This window comes from Accipiter gentilis, chromosome 14 (genome assembly GCF_929443795.1).
Source record: "Accipiter gentilis chromosome 14, bAccGen1.1, whole genome shotgun sequence".
NCBI classification, from domain to species: domain Eukaryota; kingdom Metazoa; phylum Chordata; class Aves; order Accipitriformes; family Accipitridae; genus Astur; species Astur gentilis.
Window position 1 is genome coordinate 10,569,485 of NC_064893.1, and position 12,913 is coordinate 10,582,397.

General features: G+C 35.4%; 1 protein-coding gene across 2 annotated transcripts in view; it reads right to left on the minus strand.

Annotated features, from left to right (window-relative positions):
- The window catches only part of ULK4 (unc-51 like kinase 4), a 256,275-nt gene that overhangs the window by 60,172 nt on the left and 183,190 nt on the right, over positions 1 to 12,913 (minus strand). For both annotated transcript variants that reach the window (XM_049817203.1, XM_049817204.1), the window contains 2 exons: positions 5,887 to 6,053; positions 4,350 to 4,448 (listed from right to left, as the gene is read on the minus strand). In XM_049817203.1, the coding sequence (XP_049673160.1) occupies positions 4,350 to 4,448; positions 5,887 to 6,053 (266 nt within the window). The remainder of the gene's footprint in view (positions 1 to 4,349; positions 4,449 to 5,886; positions 6,054 to 12,913) is intronic.

The window sequence follows — 12,913 nt, forward strand, 5'->3', positions numbered from 1 at the left end:
GATTTAGCCCTTCAGCAAGGTAGGAACGTTAGTAGTCCTTCTCATTGCAGCTGTTAATATTCTGGGCTAGTGCACAGCTTGAAGAATATCTAGCACCTTAATATAAATTACTGAACAGCTGAAGTAATATTTTTTTGCCATTCTCTAACTCAGAACTGTAGATTTATTTTTCACTTCAAAATTCTAAAATAATGCCTCGTGACACGACTTTTGTGCAGTGAAGATTGTGTATTACTTTTTACTTAATTTTTATGGCCATGTTATAACTTCCTGTAATCAGACTCATAACATAAAATTCTACTTCTCTTCCTTTCTAGATGGAACCTGCTCTGTGTATTTTAAGGTTAATATGGTTAAGAGCAGGAAGTTTCTTGTTATTACATATCTATATTTCTGCAGTCTGTTGTCAAAAATGCCTTCATTTTGAACTGAGTTGCAGTGTGTTCCTGAATTGCAAACCATTGCAAGAAACGTGTGATCGTCTGAGCTGAAGTGGCAGTTTTCACACTGTTGGAGTTGCTACAGCATCTAATTTTAGAGCTACAATGAAACTGTCTGGATTACCCGGAGGGGACACTATTTCAGTACATTAATGAGGTTATACACAAAGAGAGTTTATTACAATAAGAGATAGATGTTCATTAGGTCAGTAATGTGATTACAGAATGTGCTGTAAATGAAACACCATTGGGAACTATAGGGAAGATGATTTTGCAAACATTAAACAAAATGTAAAAGAAAAATTTCATTATTAAATCTCCCAACTTTATTATGCTAGTCTTATTAGTAAATATGCACAGTTTTAATTGAAAAGATAAAATACTATATTTTGGCTTAGGGCAAAATTGTCATCATCCTACCTAAGGGAAAATATTTTAAAAACAATATGGTTTCAGTTCGTTTTAATCTAGCCTAATTGCTGAGAAACTAAATCCCCATTCTGAAATTCTGTGCTTGTTTCAATATACTTTTATTTCCTCTGGTGCGCTTTTGTTTGGGGTTTTTTTTTGTAGTTTAGTTTGGTTGGTTTTTTAGGGTAGCTCTGTAGAAGAGAATTCTTCAAATATAATTCGTAGGTAACATTTCAAATACAGTAACAGCAATACATTATACAATACAGGAAATAAACATATATCTTTCCACACTGACCACAGAACTGTCTCTATTCCTAAGAAATGTGAAATAAAATTCTGCAGTCTATAGGGTTATCAATCTTCTGCAGTCATTTTCATTATTCAGTGGCAAATACCTTCATGTGTTCTGAAACCAGAGTCAGGGCACAGCCTTACAGCCAGAGCAATGTAGAGACAGAAAGGACCCAGACTAGGTCATTTCATTCATCCATGTGCACTGAGGCTTCCTATTTGTCTTCTTCAGATTTGCCCATGATTAACTGGTCTTTCAACAGTAATATACAGAGCACGGTAACCAACTGCAAATTTTACAAGTAATACTATAATGAAGAAGCTTACCAACAGAAGACAAGAAAAGTTCTCTCCCAGCAATCTGGTAGGCTGCAGAAAAGACTGGAAGATCTACACCTAAGTTCTAAATCCAGGATCTACAGAGAAATTAAACTCCTTTTTATAGCTACTGCCAGGGTTACTGCCAGTTTCTGAAAAGTTTCTGAAAAGCCACACTGAAGTGATTTCAAAAGCAAGTAAACATTAATATTTTTTTTCAGTATAACATACATCAAAAAGTAGAAGGTATTTTAGGTCTTCTATAATTGCTGCAAGTTGCAGTATAATAATCAAATTACATTTATGTTCAAGCAGAGAAACATTACACAAAAAAAGCTAAGTGTAATTAACTTTTAAACACAAAGCTGCCAAGCAGAAAACGAAATGCTCAATTTATTTTCCTTTTATTGATCAATTAAGGGCAGACTGATCATGGGATTAAATACTAAATTATCCATATTTGCAGCGTTTCCTGCATGACAGGATTTGTAATTATTTCTTTTTCCACGTTCTTAAAAACTCTGAAGTTTCATTTACATGCAGTCCAGGTTTCCTATACTTGCTGTGCAATGCCCTAAGTGATAGACTGAATCACCATTACAGAAGGGAAAAATTGATTCTAAGTTTTTGACATTTTCAAGTTTAACTCACATTGATTTTTGAGGGATTATTAAGAGAGATAAGCATGTAGAACTTGGGGAAAATAAATAGACTAGACAACGGGGCATGGAACAATCACCTACTTGAGGGATATACATATCAATGAGGCAAAGCAATTATTCAGTGACATAAGAAACTATAAATACGGTAAGATAGGTAGAAATAGCAAACCAGAGAAAAAACTCTGACTCAGTATCTTAAAGTGATGGTTAGTTCAGAATTTACAACCTCCATTATCTCCAGAAAATAAAGTTCACAAAGAACTGAATGCCTCCAAACAGTAGTAAAGGATTTTGTAGCCACACAGCTCAATGAATACCAAGAACTACTGTTGGCAGCGCCACAGAACTTAAGCTTAGGCAGGCCTGAGTCTTCTTGAAGGGCAGGGAGCATATACATCTTGAGACACCCACTAGAGTTCACAAAGAATCTAGTCCTATTTAAAGAGATTAGAACATAAAACATTTTAAACGAGTGGATCCTAAATGTTAAAATTATTATTCCATTTTCAAACTCTTCCAACTTTAACAGGAAATGTTTAATGCAGCAATGAACAAAGGATATAAAATTTAACAAACCTTGCTGAAATGACTTTCATATATCCAATCAAGCACATGTATGTAAAGAACAACACACACATTAGAAGAGAAAATCCCTCACTTTTACAAAATCTTTAACAAAATTCAAAACCAAACAACAAAAGAAGCAGCACTAATGATCTTTATCCATATGTTACAATCAGCAGATTTTAAATAAGCATTTTAAACAAACCGGAATCTGTAGAAATACAGAACAAAGCAAAACCTAGCGGTAATATGCAGCCATGCTTCTGAAATACAAGGGCAAGTCAGAATCTAATCAGTACATGCTAGCTATACAATTATCCTATCCTTTAATTAAAAACTTACAAAAAAAAGACTTCCAGGTGGTATAGGCTGAGTAAAGCTTGGCCTCTAATTTTCTGTTCTTTAGAGAGTTAATGGAATTTAAATTTATGACTAGTTTCACTTTAAAGGAACATTTGCATCTCTTCATGTCTTACTATTTATCATATATAGTGATTTAAAAAAAAATAGAAAATAAATTAAAAGAATTTATAAAGATGAAATATTATATAGTTGCAATTCAGTCACTTTGGTTTAGGTCATTCAGCGAACATTTCCAAAAAGTCTTTGTCAATAGCTGGTTAAAATAAATCCATCAAAAGAGGACTTTGCAAGAAGTATAATGCCAAAAATCAATAAAAAGGAATCACACTCTTCCCCAAAATAGAAGATGACACACAGTGCTAAAGATAGTAAAAGGACCACAGATATTCATACCACAATACATCTGAAAATCCATATTTAAATGAAAAACAAAACCAATTTGAGTCTAGAAAAGAACACAGCAAATTTGAAATGCCTCTAAGTGAAATAACCTGGAAAGGATAGTGTGATATGTCACAGGGAAATTCTCACATGCCATTTTTATGGGTTTATGTTGAATAAAAGGCTGAGGCAGCCTCTAAAAACCCTGTCTGGCTCAAGAAGCATTCCTCTACTACAAGCTATTACACACAGAGTCAATACAAATCTCTTGCACAATATGATGGAGGTTGAGCTGATGGGATGCGTCAGGGCCACAATACAGCACTCTGTGGAGATCTCAACGCGGTGCTGTGACACCTAGTAAACCCTGGAAAACACTGACTTCAGACAGACAGACTTCAAAGATGTTTACAGATCACCAGGGACCATTCCCACTCATAAATCCCTCTGGTTCATGTTAAAATAAAACTAACCCCTTGAGAAAAACTCAGAAGGCTCAAACCCAAGAAAATAATACTAAAAGGCATCACTCACTGCAAACTAATTTTAGATTTACTGAATTTTCTAATGGTAGCAGTACTTGTTTCAAATTTTGAAGAACATCCTTTCCCTATGTAGTGATCACTAGTCCATTCTAAAGGGCTAAAATTTGGCTGTACACATGTATCTGAATTGAGAATCTGCAGCCTGCCCCTCATCCCACTTCTATGCTTGGGACAAACTTTGACATCACTGGTAACCTGCAAGTCACTGTGACCTGCAATTTCTTAAAATTTGTTAAAGTCTTTCCTTTGTACTAGGTAGGAGCTCATAAACAATGGAAAACTAGCAAACAGAGCTCTAAGATCTTGAATTCAATTGAATAATTCTAACTTCAGCAACATACCCAATGTCTTAGAAACAAGCAAATTCTCACCAGTTGAATAAGCAGGCTAATTAGGTCCATCAGGGGTTTATTGATAAGCAGAAGGTCTTCAGCAGCCTGTGTGTCTCCTCCTGCGCCAGACTTCTGTGCCTTAATGAGATGAGAAAAAATAAAAAGCAACCTTGGTGACTGTTCCGCTATGAGAAACAAATTGGGTCCATTAGTTGGTCGAAGTTTGAAGGAGACTTATACACTCTTTTCTAGTTAAGTATTCCTGGGCTCCCAATGAGCACTTACGCTCCCTGTGTCTGTAACAATAAACACAAAGCAAAAGGGACTTATGCTGTCATGGCCATTCTGCACAGGCTGAATATACTGACCTACATGACATTTCTTCAGCAAAATGCTATAACCCGTATACGCAAAAGATATCTTTAAAGACATAAATGTTTTATGTATTTGTGTTTTCTTTCAACACAATGTGCCTATTTTAACATTAAAGTTCAACTATTTTATTTCCTTTATCAGGAACAATTTTAAGTGCAAGTCAAAACAAGAAAATCAAGGTGACCGAAAAGTTAGGATTCTCAGCAGTAATGTCCAAGTTTGCTCATCTGACTCACTTTGTAACCTGAAATATTCATAACATATTACAATAATTTAAATTATTTTTGAAATAGGAATAATAAAATCTTCAAGTCACCAAAGTCTGTGACAAGATCTATTACTACTTGTAATTCTGATCATTGTCATCCCCCCTCATCAAAACACACTGCCATCCTAGGCAGTGCTATTTATGACCCATCCCTGCCCCAGGACACCAGAAGGGTCTGCTTGCAAGATTTTTCATTTAACTTCATTGTCTTGCACCAGCTTTGGACCATGACCCTATACAGTTGAGCTGCTAGAGGAAAACGTAAACATTTTGTCTAAAGAACACATTTAAAAATAATTTTGTATTCTGTTTCATTTAAAGCTCAATCCTAAAACCATCATCCAAGTGTAATACCTGAGGATTTTCATTTGGTTAAGCGAGCACAGGAGCAAGGAGGAGAACGTCTTCATTGGAGGAGGAAGTCCTACCAATGCTGTGATTTGCAGGGGTTCAAACAGGAACTTAGAAGGCAAATTGAGCAGCATAAGAGAGGAAATGCTTTTGTTGGTGCACATGCAAAGGTTACATATGCTCTTCGTGTATAGTAATCAGATGTGATTTATAATAAAATGATGATGTTTTTTATGGAATAATCTTTCTTCTTTTAAAATGAATGGAAGAAAAATGCTTTGAACTGTCATTGAGCAAATGTTGAATTAAGCCACTTACGGAGTACAGAAATAATACTGCTAGTCAACTGGGATCTGTGTTTCCAGCACACAGTGAGGCCAGTATATATAGTCTAGCCAGGTAACTACATGAAACAGTAACATGAAGTTGAAAAATACGTGCTTTTCTCTTTGCACCACACTAAAAAAAAATAAATAAAAATCAATAAAACCAGAATAGTGGGCATTTCATTATTTAGGATAACAGGAAGTTATCTAAAAAATTGTTTAAGATGGTGATGACCCCAGCAAATACATTCCATACCTGTAATGTCTGGCGCACAATGTTTGCTGTATACATCAGCATGCAGTGCAAAATGTCAAGCAAGGACAGAAGCAGTGCATTTTCTGTCTTGGTGCTGCTTTTATCATCTGCCTCCAAGAACAGAGCTGCAGTTTCTATTAGGAGATTACAGATATGATGAGCCAGTCCTACACAGAAAGTGAGACAAAAAAAAGAAATAGACTATCAGGAAAAGGACAATGTGGAAGGTAGTTAAAAATAATAGATTAGGATAAAAACAAAATTTCACATACATTATGGATATTTATTAAATTTCCTTTTTCTCTCAACTATAATAATTACCTCCTCTCCTATTCTGTTTGGAGCGGCTCATAATGAGAGTTAAACTGATACAATCAAGTTTGCTAACTGCATGGAAAATTATGTAACATCCATTAAATAAAGACATACTTTGAATCCTAAACTTTTCTGGAGCATGCTGGTACGCAAGCCTCCTTCACAACACTCCCGATCACAAGAATTAAGCAATTTCTCCAGGCTGTTATCGAATGACACATCAAGGTCGGAGACTAAAGTTTTCTTTCTTAACTGGTCTACCAATTGCAACCTTCCCTATATGCTTTAATTGTAGAACTGAACAGTGTTATGCTTAACATAGAATATATTCAGAAGAGCATTATAAATGAAATACCAAATACGACACCTAAAATGTTATTAAGATTTGTTTGACTGATGGTAGTAAAAAAGTTTCCCGAAAATACCTTCTTGTTTTGAAGCATTTTTTTAAGCTCCTTTGGAATTTTATAACATCGGCTCCTGTGGCTTGCTTAACCCACAGATCAATTGTCATATCAGAAAAAAATATAATCCCTTTCAAGGCAACACCGATTCAATCCAGAATCTTTCTCTCTTTCAAATACAAAGTGACTGAGTTCATTACATTTGATCTTAATCTTTTTCTTTCAGAGTTTCATAAGGAATGAAAGATACTTTGTTCCTCACCAAGAACATAATTATGTTTGTAAACTACCTGCTTTTAAGCTGGCAATTAGCCATACTGTGACTTGGGTGCACATATGTAGTAACACTGTAGTATATCAGTATATTAGCTTCTAGTCCCCATGACTGTCAAAAACAACTGAAGTATTTCACTGATTTCACAGAAATAAAAAGACTGCTTTTAGAAGTTCTCCTTTAAAAGTATTTGTATATATTTTTACAAATAACAGTACAAGATTAAAATGAGACATTGTAGAATACAATATGTAATTACACCATACAGCTTTTGAGAGTAGTCAAATCTGTAGGGTGTTGAACTATTTTGGCTTTGAAAGATGCCCTATCAATTAACTAAACTTCCATGAAATATTTTCCTCCCCTATTCATCACCCTTAATACTTTCTTCAGGAAATTAAATACAAAAACATTCATTTAGAATACAGTTACAGGTCAGGATCAGTAAGACCTGCACTCTTCTTATATCTCACAACTTTTGTGTTTTTATGATTAATAGCATTATTCTTTCACAACAGTTTGATTGATGGACTACAGCTCAGTCTAAGCTTTGAATTTCCTGGAGTTTTGTCTGCATAAACCAAACTCTCAAAATTATATAAGTCTAATCTCACACATTTAATTTCCTTCGCCTTTTTTAAAGTACAATTTCTGCTGCAGTTCTGAACACTTCATACAAAATGGATAGCATGCAGCGACACATTTAAGTGATGTCACCAATACCCACCAAGAAGAAAAAAACCAGACATGATTCTATGTCTACCTGACACAAAACTTGTGGTTATTCTATGCCTTTTTTCACTAGGCTAAATTAGAGTAAACCTAAGAAAACAGTCCAGTAAGAGCTGGTCCCTATCAAAGCAATGTCTGCAAAATTGCCTGCAGGGATATGTCCAAGTACACTCTGTTTCTCCCTGTATATGACCACAAAACCCACAGCCACATCAAAATGAATGAGTCACCTGATTATTTCTAGATGGCTTACATAGAACTCTTAAGACAGTGACTTGGAGAGCAATGCTGAGAAGGCCACTTTCAAATGAAGGCATTGTATGGGTCAACATCAAGAATTTTTTTGGCAGTAGTCCTCTCTGCATTTATAGGACTAAGTAGGGAATGACTAGTAATGAATGAAACCAAAGGATCTGTGTGTCTGATCGGCAATCCTTTCCTGTTCAACTTTGAAGAGATTATTCCTTTGACTGTACCAGCCTGAGTCTCACAACTGCCTCATTTCTGCTGTTTGGTGAACAGGGAGGTAAACCGAATGCTCAACCTTCTCCCCACCCATTGAGACATGAATAATACAATCACCTAGATTTTATTCTCTGGAAGTATTTACATACTAAGGGTAAGCGTATTAGCAACCCTGCCTCCAAACACCTGAAATACACCTGAATATTCACATTTACTTAGTTAACTGAAACATCAGAATTAGTGGATTTTATATAGGTAGATACATGCTCACACAGAGTTATATGTACAAAGATATGAATGTTAAAGTTGGAAATTCTGGGGAAAACCCCCACTTTTCCTGGACCTAAAATACCTTTGCAAAATTTAACACATCAAATCTTTATAATAAAGACATCTAAAATTAAACACCAGTGCAAAATGTTCCCTAACTCGCTGCATGATTCATACAGAAACCTGATAAACACTTGGTTCCACAGATAAAAAAATAAAACAGACTGACCTCTTGGCCAAGTAAATACAGTTCCAGACATGCTCTTTAAAACAGTGTATTGTGTCACAACAAAATAAAAATTGTGGGCCACAATTGTAGACATGGAAATACACTCCTTGCTTACACCACAAGACAAAATACACATTCTTTGTCCTCAGAAGAGAAAGCTGGGAAGCAGGTGTAACTTACAGTGACCATGACAAAATGCAACAGAAGTTTAACTGTAAATGCACTGTAAGAAGTTTACAGTGCCTTGGCCACTGGCACTGTAACCAGTTTACTCAAAAGGTAGCTATTAAGATCAAGACCGACATGTCTTAGCATTCCAAAAATTGAATACCAAAACAGTCTGAAAAAAGAGGGTGCAATTGTTAAAAAAAAAAAAAGAAACTGTATTCATAATTCAGTAAATCATAATATAAAAATTGCATATGGATCTCTAAGTTTCAGAAGACACATTGAAGGTTTTCTCCCAAGTTTTACAACTGATTCAAGAACCACACTCTTCTTAATTTCCAATAAAGCCTAAACCAATATTTATCTTTAAAAACTTCAGACAATATATTTCTGAGTCATATTTAACAGACATAACAGTAATTCTCAACTCTTCATTAGGAAGCAAAATAGGCTCTGATTCAAAATGCACACCCTATGCACTCCTGAACTTTGGAAGTGGTGGATCTGAATCTGAATTCTGTATCGTAGTGGAGAGCTAAACGCAATTAAATTGAGGAAGATTGTTCTACTGAGAAAAGCTACATATTTTTAAGTATTCTGGTACTTCCAAGTATGTTGGCAATAGTCCACTTTCTCAAGAGGAAAGTGTTAGTGATGGTTTACATGGGTTAAAGTAATGCATCATATTTTCTTTCAGCTAGGCATTTCTTATTAAGAGAATTATGTAAAAACTTACTATTTAACTTATAAATTTTTATTACTCTATTAATTTGCAAATTTCAGCAAACAATTCAAATATATCTCCTATCATTTATACCTATAGTTATAGTTTAAATTTATTACAATACTTCACAGTGCACTAGTCATGCCTTATATTTATTTGTAAAAGGAGGATCTTCAAAATATCAAGCCTCAGTGCAGTTCTCTGCTATTCAAATTTTGCAGAAAAACAAGGCAAAACTTGGATTTTGTATTAGAATTATTTGGTTTATAAATTAATATAAATACAATTAAACAAAGAACCTGTTCTAATTGCAGTCCAAGATGCATAATATGTATTAAAAGGACTGCATCCAAAATTCCTAGCCATAGTTTTACAGCATTTGACAAACCTAGTGCTCACAGCAGAGTATTCCTCCTGCCCAGAGACCCCTGCAATGAACTGAACACGTTGCTAATAGTGCTTTATGAATGTGGACTGTGATGACTATGCTTGTGTTTTACAAATCTTTTCAAAAGATAAAAGGAGTCTTTTGGCCCGTGATACAGCTAATCGGACAGAATGTGCCATGATACCTTCTGGAATGAAAGCTGAGAGGAGATATTTTATTCTCACCTATTAGCAAGATGGATAAAGGAAAAGAAATCTTTGCTTCCAAATCATACAAAACATCAAAGGACAGCCTAGGAAGCAATCTTCTAGGCAATCCTTTCATGCCTACCAGCAATTAGAGCATTCAACAGACCTGTCTGCTTCCAGCTGAAGAAAACGTTAGAGCAGGTGCACTTCCTCCAAACAATGCCACCGTGCAGCCAAGAAGCCAGCAGCGAAACCCTCAGCCCAGCAAAAAGGTTTCGCTTTGTTCCTTTCTACACGCTGCTCTCTGGAGAGCTGTTTTTTCCATTTGTATTGCACCTACACAAGTGACTCCCCAGGGATATTACCAAATATATATTCACTAGACTCTTCTTCCTTCTTTTACTTACAGAGTGGACCTGCTTGGGATTTTGCACCACCACCCCCCCCCCCCTCCCCACCACCCCCCCCCCCCGCCAAAAAAAAGGACTCAAAATAATAACATATCGTGAACTAGAAATTATATCACTAGACTAACTGGAAAACATATTTCATAATCTTTTTAATGTTAATGATAAAACTCAAAAATATTGCTAAGAAGAAACACAGGACTGTAGTCTGATAGATTTTTTTCACACAGGAGTTAGTTCCTCAGTACCTGAGCACCTAAGATAATCCATCATGTCATAAAGATTCTTCATTAAACCCTATTTACCTACACAAACCTGGGATTTAATTTGCAATCTTTGCATCACAGCCCTACTACTCAAGGTATCCTGTTTTGAACAACTGAAAATAGGCAACATAAAGCAAATGGTGTCTTTAGGGTAATGGCATTTTTAAAAGAGGTTCATTGCTTTTATGTCTATTTTTGTTTATTATTTGTTACTGGTTATGTTTTAGGAACTATTTGTCTTAGTACTATAATATTATTGAGGGAAGAATAAACTAGGATAGAAAATTAGATCACCACTGATTTCAAGATTTAGTGAGTCATGAATGTTAGATCAAGTGGAAAGAAAATGATAGGGTTGTTGAACACATCAATTCCATAACTACTGCCCTGAAAATTATTCTCTATTCTGATCTTAAAAACAAATAGCATCTAAAAAAGAAAATTTTGCACATATTGGATAGTCTCTTCCTAGTACCGGGACAGCGACTAGACATTTTGTGACTGAATAAAGAATCACTAGGTTTGAGGAACAAAAATCTCATTTGAATTTGTCACAGTACAGTGGTCAAGGATCTCCACAGCTTCCCTTTGCGGGAAGGGTCTGTGGCTCAGCTTTTCCTACCCACGTGGCAGGTAGGGCACTCACCAATGTTGCCCAAGCAGGCAGTCCTGCCCTCACATGCAAGAAAATGGATGTGGTAAGGATTATGACAACCAGGGAAGAAAAGCCAGTTATCACCTTTGCTACCTGGGAAGTACTATGTTATCTTGAGTGTGGATGCCTGAGGGGAACACAGACCTGACATTCTCAGTGGTGAGATTTTTCTGCTTTGAGTCAGTCAAAGTACGACATAGCTCTACTTCACTTTTTCAGGACTGGCAACGCTTAGCAGTTATTGTTAGAAGGCAGTTTATAGGTGGCATCTTTCACTTGTGAAGAAAGAGTGAAGAACTGATGACTCCCCAGGGAACCACGTCAAACTCTTCTCAGCCAAAGAGAATCCTGACAACACAGAAATTTACTTTCTTCTAAAATGTAATCTATGGAAGAAACATGTAGGTGATTAAGACCAACAGTGGTATAGAACAGCAAACTAGAAGACAGAAAACTAAGTGGATTCTCTCATTTTAAAAAATAATTATCTAAGTGTGATAAAAGATAGTAAAAATGCCACTTGAACAATTTAGGAATAATAAAATCACATACTGTTGAATATGCTTGACTGGTCAATACAAAAATACTAAAATATAACAAATTATAGCAAGTAGGCCACACTGTGGTTGTTCTATATGAAAAGATGTGGTTAGAATGACATACACAAAAGAGGAACATTTCTGAAAGTATGATCACTAATCCCTTAGGAGTTCCTGATTTGCTGCTGCTTTTGAAAATGAAAAAAAGAAAAAGAAAAAAAAAAAAAGAGGGGAAAAAAAAAGAAAAAACCCCAGTTTCCCATCTTAGAATCTTGTTAATGTTTCTGTGACAAAATTTCAAGTGAATTCAAGTTTTTGTGTCAGATTGACCCAAGCACACTGTAATTAATTCAGAAAAGATATCCAAGCTGTTTGAAACTCTGTTCAACGCACAGGTGGGAATGTGGCATCAAAGTTTTGAAGGCAGGGCATTTTGTTCTAGACAAGATTTACTGAGATGGTCCTTGTTCCTAGGAGTGTAACACATTGAACATGAACACAAACTTGTTCAACAGGGATTGAATGAAGAATGAGAAGATAACTTTCTTTGGAAAACAGTTTTAAGAACATCCAAATGCTTTCTTGTTCTATCAGAAAAAAAAATCCACAATTTTTATGAGCGAATACTACATAACTATGAACTGTAATGATGTTCAGGGGATCTGTTCACAGTGTTGATAAGACATTAATAGTGTCTCATTTCAGCAGTCAAGTTTGATTTGTTTGGATGCCATGCTGTTGGTACCACAGCCTCTAGAATTTCTATCTGCTTCTTACATTCTGTAAGTAGCTGAGAATAACTGGACATTTACTACAAAAAGATAAGTGAAAAACATAATGGAAAGATAGGATCCACTGAAAAGCTACACACAAACTTTAAATGCTCATATCAGGCAGCTTGTGAGACTGGACATAAATGAAACATTTACTTTAAAATTATTTATTCAAATTAAACTTTTGCTCTTCAGAGATGAAATCTAATAACCAGCAGTGTCATAAGACT